This window comes from Mytilus edulis, chromosome 13 (assembly GCF_963676685.1).
Source record: "Mytilus edulis chromosome 13, xbMytEdul2.2, whole genome shotgun sequence".
In the NCBI taxonomy this organism is placed as follows: Eukaryota; Metazoa; Mollusca; class Bivalvia; order Mytilida; family Mytilidae; genus Mytilus; species Mytilus edulis.
The window spans coordinates 56,647,693-56,656,865 of NC_092356.1; the positions used below are offsets into that span (position 1 = coordinate 56,647,693).

Consider the following 9,173-nt stretch of genomic DNA (forward strand, 5'->3'; position numbering starts at 1 on the left):
GATTGAAAACAAAACTTTAGCACAAAAGAGATGACTTCAGCTTTCCAATTGTGAACTTTCCATTTCTAAGTAGCAACATTCCAGCAGCACCTACATATGGCGTATATATCTCCCAATTGATACGATATTCCCGTGCTTGCATTTCCTATCATCATTTTCTTGACAGAGGGCTGTTGCTCACAAGGCAGCTATTAAATCAAGAGTTCCAAATGGTGAAGTTGAAATCATCTCTTCGTAAAGTTTACGGACGCCATCACGAGTTGGTTGACCGTTATGGAATAACCGTTTCACAAATGATATCGGATATGTTCCTTACGTCGTAACTACAATCCCCTTCTCTTTCATAAATGCGACCTACCGAATTAGACTTTTTAACGGATTTGTTATCTAATGAGCAACACAATGGGTGCCACATGTGGATCAGGATCTGCTTACCCTTCCGGAGCCCCTGAGATCACCCCTAGTTTTTGGTGGGTGGGGTTCGTGTTGTTTATTCTTTTGTTTTCTATGTTGTGTCATGTGTACTATTGTTTGTCTGTTTGTCCTTTTCATTTTTAGCCATGGCGTTCTCAGTTTATTTTCGATTTATGAGTTTGACTGTCCCTCTGGTATCTTTCGTCCCTCCTTTAGTTAAACTTCTTCAACATTTAATATCCAACATACAACTCATGTCGGAAGAAATTCGGTATTAAGTCTTATCCAGTAATTTTCCATTCGAGGAAAACAGGTCTATATGATGTATTTACTGATGTATCGGGGAAAATAATACATGTGTGTATCTAATCACGTTTAATCACCACCTTTAAAGGTGAGTGTCAATTTATGGCTACCATACGTTTCTTATAGACTTTTGACACAACATGATAATAATGTCATTATATATAAGCACATGTTCAATCGTACATAAAGCTGATATTTTTCATATTCGAAAAATTCATATTGAGCATCCAAGCTGTTGTTATCAGATTTGTGAAATGATTTTTGACATTGGAACATACAAAAATATCATTTACTAAGTTGGACAATCTATATCATTTAAAATTAAAATTCAGCATGGGATCAGCTGTTTTAAAACCGTTTGAGCATGTTTATAACAAGGATCGTCCTATTTTTGAGGCAATTCGTAAAAACAAGTTTCCCCTGGCAAAGAAACTGATATTGTCAGGAACAGATGTTGATTGCATAAATGAAATTGGTGCAACTCCATTAATAGAAACTTGTCGAGCTCCAGACATTTCTAAAAATCGCATTAATCGTCAAGAATTTGCAAAGTTTCTTATTAAAAACGGATGTAACATACAAAAATATGACATACATGGGTGGAAGGCAGTTTTATATGCTGAGGAAAATGGACATTCCTCTATCGCAAAAATGTTGAACAGACGTGAAAGTAAAACCAGCTGCTATAAAAAGAGAGGTAAACAAGTGTTTTTTCACTATTAATGTTTTAATTTGATTATCTAACATGATTTTGATGATTTTAGCTGCTTTTAAAGAATATGCTTAATTGTAATAAAAGTTTATGTAGACATTTAACATTTTTTATCATTTTCATAGTGTTGATTGGGATATTCATGTAATATATAATTTATCCAATATCATTTATATTTCAAGTAAAAGCATAATACTGTATATATGTTTTTTTCAGATGATATCTCTTTTCTATTAACACCTGTGATCGAAGAGTTAGAAATCAACAAAGCTTACTATGAATTAAGAACACATAACAACGCTCTAGATATATTCGGCAGTTGAGGCTCAAACCAAAAGCCAGCAAATCGTATGGTACACTGCTGTTCTGTAATTACATAATGGTGCAAAATATGATAATTTGATAAAAAATACATACACTCTTTTTTATTTTTTTCTATAGATAGATTTGAATAATCACGTTAAAGTGGGAATTGAAGTGTCCTATCAAGATTTTCAATTAAGAGGGTTACTACTTTCACCAAATCGTTTGCCAAAAAAACTGAAACTGGTATTAATGTTGTTTTTCTTCTTAAGTTTTAGGCACGCCGTTACATTTTTTTAGTGTTCCAGACATGTAACTAGTCACAAAACATTTATTACCAATGTCATGTTGCTCATAAATCTGGACTTAAATCTCATTCGTTTATGTAATATATATGGAAGTTTGGACGGATTGTAATTCTTACATATGTCGAGTTTTTGAAGTAATTTTTGAACGGATATTCTATAAAGGTCAATTTATCTCATTAAGCTATGGATTGAAAAGGGTTCATGTTGCCTAATTCTTAGTTTTCTATGTTATGTTATACTAAAGATGTTTGTCATTTTGTCGGTAAAAAGCATGTTTCTGTTGGGTTATCTTTTCGATTTGTTTCTGTGATTGAATACAACTAATGTAACTTGTAAAAAGACCAAACCTCCCTACTAGAAAACGTCTATAAAGTTACAAGTTTTGCAACAGTAATTATTTTTTGGAAGTAAACTGTCATTTTTCTTTGATGACATATTTGATTGTTTTATAGTTATTTAGATTATAAAACAATGTTGACATCTGTACCCTTTTTTGACAGTTTCGATGTTAATAGTAATGTAAGTTTGTTTTGTTAACATGTCAATATAATGGAATTTCGTACAAGTGAGAGGTTTATCTAGCTATAAAAGCAGGTTTGAGTCCCAATGTTCTGCATCAAGAAATACCTGTCTCAAGTCAGGAATATGACAGTTGTTGATCGTTCGTTTGATGTGTTTGAACTTTTGATTTTTACTATTTGATTGGAGACTTAATTGTTGTATTTAATTTTTCTTACAAGTAGATTTTTTTTTAAATGTCACTTCACTGTGTTTATCAGTGCCGGCAAGTGTGTTGTTGTTATTGCTTGCTAAATACTTCTTGTGTAAAGGAGGACTAGGATACACTAATTCTTGCAGAAACATAAAAGGATACCTATTGACGTCTTATTTCGCTAGTGCATACGCAATAATGCTCTATTCAAATAACAATGCGTAAATGTTTTTGAACATTTATCTTTTTTTACTGAAATTTGGAAACAGGTAAAATAAAAATATCATATGCCATTGGACACTACAAACTTCAAACATAATAATAATAATAAAACAAATGGAAAGATGCAAACAACTAACTCCTAACAAAGTTATTTCAATCACTCAAACATAGATATAAGTCTATTCTAATCAAATATATTTCAATGTCGTATAACGTAACAGCATAGTAAAAGATGTATGACAAAAGTACAAATCACCTATTGAAGGTAAATTTATAAAAACTGACACATCAAAAAGTATCAATCAACGGAACAAATGAAAAACAAAGGTCATATTCCTGACTTGTTGCCAACTTTTACGAAGAAAATGGTAGGTTTAACCTTGTTTTATTGCCAGATTAACCTCCCACTCGCATGAAATATTATTAATTATACACAATACATGTATGGCGGAGAATGATAATAAATTCATATGATAAATAAGTAATACATATATAAAATAATTCATGTCAAAAACCGTATCGCATGCTTTATCTCCACGAGAAACTAATATCAGTCCCGAGGGCCGAAGGTTCCGAGGGCTGATATTGCCGGGTCGAATGGTGATACAGCATGCGAAACGGATTTTGCCATGTATTATTATATTTTAATAGAATCAGATTCATGGGATATCCATTTTTTTTAATCGTCCGAAATTATGTGCTAGAAAAGATCATTATAATTTACTGCATTTTTCCAGCTGACTTATTTTTTTTTAAGATTTCCTTATTTGCTTTATATCCACATCGTAATGTCCCCATAACCTTATTACATTCTCGATATACGTTAAAGACCATGTATTAAAATGCATTCACTAACGATACTGTCCTAATATTTCAACTATAATTAATATTTATCACATAAATATCATAAGATGTAGAAATGTTTAAAGTTTTATTGTTTATTTTGGGATTATATTTTTCATGATCATTTTAATTTTCTGACGAAGAGAACAGCAAGACAATTTTTTCTTGAAAAGTTTGCTTTCTATACTAACCAAATTAAAATCGTAAAATATGCATTTGTGTTTAACCCATCAAGTAATGAAAACAAACTCCAGGGTAAATATGACAAAATGAACAATAAAACTTTAAATGTAACTACATCTTACTGTGTCTTTTTTATATATAAAAATCACTAGTAAAGTAACAAGGTAATTATTTTTTGAAATGTTTCGATTTCAGTTGAAATTATAGGACATTTTATAAGTGGGAACTCATTTTTTCCAATCATGCAAGTAAATATAGCAACTGGAAGTCTTAGGTCAAACGTTGACGTCATTAAATCATGACGTCACACCGGGTATGCGATACGGGGTATGCGATACAAGGTAGGTGATACAGACTGGAAAAGAGAACCTTTATTATATCTAGCAAATTGATGTATTTAGTACTAAATATATGATAAAAATCAGTTCATATATAGTCTTCTGTTGAAATATATAATAAAGCGTATAATACATGGCAAAATCCGTATCATATGCCGTATCATCCCGAGACACGAATATCAGCCCGAGGGCCTTTAGGCCCGAGGCATTATATTGTTCGAGGTGATACGGCATGTGATACGGATTTTGCCATGATTTATACGCTTTTCATATATTTCAACAGGAGAGTATATATGAACTGCTTTTTGATGCCTAGCAGCTTGGTAACCTTCAGTTCTACTATTTTCGTGTTTCATAAGCTTTAAAAGAACTTTTTAATTACTCATCCGTAGCACCTGGGTTACCTTACAATTTGCATGCTGTTGTTTAAAAAATATTTTGTTTATTGAATTTTTTGTGTCTTTTGTATGGTATTTCATTGACTTCATTTTATAGTTGCATTTCTTGGCCAACAAATATAAAAACTCAACGTTTGTGACGTCACATGCCAAACACTGACGTCATTCAATAAATGGCGTCACGCCCGAATCACCGTACTTTTAGGACTCATTTTGAGGGGAAAAAATCTTGAAAAGCTTGCATGAATTAAAATGGACTTGATGTAAAAATGAAAAAAAGGAGTAGTGTGATCAAGGATATAAGATAAAGTGTGCGCATCAATATGAGTATGAGTATAAGTATGAGTCTGTTTGTAGGATGCCTGGAGCTTTTAAAGTAGGTTCTTCTCGACAGTTTATGTGAGAATAATTACAATCTTCCATTTTAGATGTCAATAAAATCTATGATAGAATTTCTATAAACAGGAGAGTAAAGCACTGCAGAGAAAACTCATTTAAGTCCTTGGTTAACCTCTGGTCTATTCAAATCTCGCATAAAATTTTACAAAACTTAAAAAAAAAAAGATAATAAATTCTTCAATAGTACTGTATAATGCTACTAAAGACATATCAAGTCTCCAAAAAAACTAAATTGGAGGTTTAAAAATCCAAAATAATCTTGTTGAAAGTTTAATTATCAAAAAGGGAAACGCTTTCAATTCCTCTAATGCTTTCCTAAAAAGAGGTTTGGGAACTAAATGCGCTTAAACTTTTTGAGGTTCACTGATGATTCTTATGTACAAACGCGCGGCAGACATATTGAATTATAAGCCTGGTACCTTTGATAGCTATTGCTGCTAACAAGGAATGGCTAAAGGTGAAGTAATAATCCAGTCATCCGTTCGAAAATTTTACTGACCCATATTTAGAGTTAGTTGACCGTATTTGAATATTTGTATCACAGATGACGACGGATATGTTATAATCGTCCTGACCACAATCCCCTCCTTCTCCCACGAATGTGATCTACCGACTTAATCTTATCACTTAGTTTGTATTAACATGAGCAAAAGGAAGGTTGCCATATGCTCAGCAAGATCTACTTGTCATTTCAATACCATCTCAGATCACCCCTGTTGCTGTTGTCTTTTGGTCTTTTTCTTTTTGTCAATGCGTTGTCAGTTTGATTCAAGATTGGACCCGTATGAATCTTTCGTCTCTATTTTATAGACTGCAACAGATATGGTTTTGCCGATATTTGTGTGAAACGATAAAGTCCTATAACAAACGTTTCACTTAAATCAGTCTTAGATTAATATGCAAACCAGATATATCAAAATGTAAAACTGAGAAAATGCCATGAAATATTCATTGATTGATTTATCTTTGATTTTAAATGCTGTCCCGGCAAAGTTTGCTATATCGGGTTATTGTGGCATGCTTTGTTTTGTGTTAAGCTTGTTTATCCGTAAACATTCATCAGACTTTGACAGGACATTTGCAAACCTTATTACATAAAAGTAAGAACTTGATTGAAGACTTCTAGTCGAAACAAGGATTCTATGTCACTACCTCAGTGTTATCTTTTTTGTGAAATACTAGGATCATTCTACTAAGGAGATATGTATCCTGAATAAAGGTTATGAAGACCAAAGATAGTTTTAGGTTCCTATTTGTCTATACAAGGATAAGTATGACTGTTTTCAATATCAAAGTCGGCGGTAATTGATGAATATATGTCTTGTAATAGTTATAGCCTTTGGTAATCTATTGATTTATTCGTATAAATCCGTTATTTACTTATCATCAGGTAAATGAGAGGCGAAAGTATCAAAATACATGCAAACTCATAAGTCTATTACAAATCAAAACGTCATGGCAAAAAACATCGTTGAAAAGACAAATACAAAACAAATCAAATAAAACTAAAAACTAAAACACAAGCCTCAGTAATATCTGGATGATCACATTGTTCTCCAGATCGTAACAGTTTATATGTATTTTAGTAATAAAAAAGTATGGGCAATATTTGAATAAACAAAAACAATTATGTAAAGTCGACTTTATAATATACTTTTAAAATCATCGCAATGAGTTATACGTTTTTGTGTACATAGCCAACGAATATTTAAATAAAATATCATTTTGAGGTTTATATCAAATTATGTCAGAATGCATGAAGTGGTAACGGAGCTACATTACCGGAAAATACCTACCATTTACGAAAGTAAGACAAATTTTGCCCTTTGTGAAATTTATTTGGGTCAATCAATGAAATAATAAATTCATAGAAATAATAGGTACTAGAGATTTTCTGAAAGCTACATAAGAATCCAGACAGACAAACTGTGGTAAGACCAATGAGCAAACCAATGACAAACGAACTAAATGTTTACGTCACCAAACATACGCCACCTCTGTTGTCTATGAGTATGACAATTGGAATATGATAGAGTATTTCACGTAGCATTTTTGTCACGGAGTTTAGGAAATTTGTGAATATACGTTCGTCAATGATTGAAATTCTATGTCATTGGCTTTTATTCCTGGCTTTAAAATATCCTAATTAATTTAATCTAGATAATCACTCCGGGTGTATAAAATTGATAACATGTTATCTTAGTTTGACAACAAAAAACCAAATGAATTTAAAAACTGATGCATGTGATATGTAGTGATTAAATTCATGGTTTTGAGATCAACAAATAGAATACAATACTATAACAATTGAGTGGAAAGACACTTCAAAATTTGGAATAGATTGGCGCGTCATAAACAAAAAAAAAGTTTATTAATGTATTTTGAAAGAATGGAAGACGATAGTACATATTTATTTCTGTATGAAAATATAGTGACATTTAAAATGCTGGTTTTATTTGTTGTTTATTATTCAAAAGTATTATATATAGTGCTTTGTCGCCGTGTAGATTCTAGTTCCTCGAAGTGGACTTCTAACTCTTCAATGACAGGCTTCAATACGAATGAAATATCTTCTGAAAAAAGAAAAGGTTGAAATTATAAGACTGAATTTGAAATGAAAAATAGGTGTTAAAATTAATATATATCCATATTTACAATATAGTGTGACAAAAAAGAACATTAGAATTATAAAGTATATGACGATGTGACAAAATTTGCCCTTGACCATTTTACGGAAGGTTTACTGTAGCATAAAATTGAGAATGGAAATGGGGAATGTGTCAAAGAGACAACAACCCGACCATAGAAAAAACAACAGCAGAAGGTCACTAACAGGTCTTCAATGTAGCGAGACATTCCCGCACCCGGAGGCGTCCTTCAGCTGGCCCCTAAACAAATATATACTAGTTCAGTGATAAAGAACGCCATAGTATTTTTTATCACATTTATATAACATTATATTATGCCATGGCGTTTTATGTTTGGTTTTCACTCATAAACATAAACACACATCGGTATATTCGGCTCTCTTTTATAGAAATATCTCATCATAAAACCCCATTCTACCTTTAGATAAGTAACGTTATATTTAAATAAAATAACAAAATGTTATAAAAATATTATTGATTATTTATTGTAAGTAATCTTATTTACCTCTCCTTTTATAGCAGCTGGTTTTACTTTCATATCTGTTCAACATTTGGGCTATAGACGAATGTCCATTTTCCTCAGCATACAAAACAGCTGTCCACCCATATATATCATGTTTCCCTGTTTTACATCCTTTGTCGATAAGAAACTGTACAAAATCCTCACGTTTCTTCCGAGTGTTCGGAACATCAGGAGCTTTGCATGTTTCTATTAATGGAGTAGCACCAAGATAATTGATACAATCAACATCTTTTCCTCCAAATATAAGCTTCTTCGCCATGGAAAATTTATTTTTACGTATTGCCTCAAAAACTAAATGATCACTGTTATGCTCAAAAGGTTTTATAATGGCTGATCCCATTTTCTAGTCAAAAAATTATATAGAAAATCAAACGGAAACGAACGATTGGTTATTTGCTGATATTAGCTATCGGTTTCTTGATCGAGTTAAAAATGTTTTCTAAAATGAATCTGCAACTGCTTTTATATGATAAACCTGTTAATAGATAACGCCAAACAATTTTCCATTTTTAGAGAACTGCTCGAATACACTTTAAAGGTCTTGTTTACGACAAAACAAGTAACATTTCTAACGATATTTGATTAACACTGGTATATTTAAAGTACTCCACACCTTAATCTTCAATCTTAGGCTATTTATAAAAGTATTGTTCAGCAAATCTAGAATTGATAAACCATTACACTTATCGAAAAGATTCGTTATTTTATTTTTTATTTTATACTATGTTTGTTAATTTAACTTACTTTATGGTTATTTAAGGAAATGTTGTTTAGTTGATGAACCGACTATCCACCAGAGTCCATAGAAAGTGGATGTAAACACATATAAATCATGTATCGGCATTCACCAATGACCAAAACTAA

At 31.8% G+C, this 9,173-nt stretch overlaps 2 protein-coding genes across 2 annotated transcripts; one reads left to right on the forward strand and one right to left on the reverse strand.

The window, feature by feature from the left end:
• The first annotated feature begins 1,053 nt into the window (after positions 1-1,053).
• Positions 1,054-1,755, forward strand: LOC139500421 (kinase D-interacting substrate of 220 kDa-like). Its single transcript, XM_071289159.1, has 2 exons — positions 1,054-1,417; positions 1,649-1,755. Exons 1-2 carry the CDS (start codon positions 1,054-1,056, stop codon positions 1,753-1,755), a joined length of 471 nt encoding a protein of 156 aa, XP_071145260.1.
• A 5,732-nt stretch (positions 1,756-7,487) lies between these two features.
• On the reverse strand, positions 7,488-8,721 carry LOC139500663 (uncharacterized). Its single transcript, XM_071289442.1, has 2 exons — positions 8,292-8,721; positions 7,488-7,711 (listed from the first exon to the last, which is right to left on the reverse strand). The coding sequence occupies exons 1-2, from the start codon at positions 8,647-8,649 to the stop codon at positions 7,605-7,607; spliced, it is 465 nt and encodes a 154-aa protein (XP_071145543.1). The 5' UTR covers positions 8,650-8,721; the 3' UTR covers positions 7,488-7,604.
• Positions 8,722-9,173: the final 452 nt, after the last annotated feature.

Excerpts from the sequence above, each read along its gene's own strand:
- LOC139500421 (XM_071289159.1), top strand. The coding sequence starts at position 1,054 with ATGGGATCAGCTGTTTTAAAACCGTTTGAGCATGTTTATAACAAGGAT. Across the intron at positions 1,418-1,648 it reads CAGCTGCTATAAAAAGAGAG|ATGATATCTCTTTTCTATTA; the intron begins GTAAACAAGTGT and ends TGTTTTTTTCAG.
- LOC139500663 (XM_071289442.1), bottom strand. The coding sequence starts at position 8,649 with ATGGGATCAGCCATTATAAAACCTTTTGAGCATAACAGTGATCATTTA. Across the intron at positions 7,712-8,291 it reads CAGCTGCTATAAAAGGAGAG|AAGATATTTCATTCGTATTG; the intron begins GTAAATAAGATT and ends TTCTTTTTTCAG.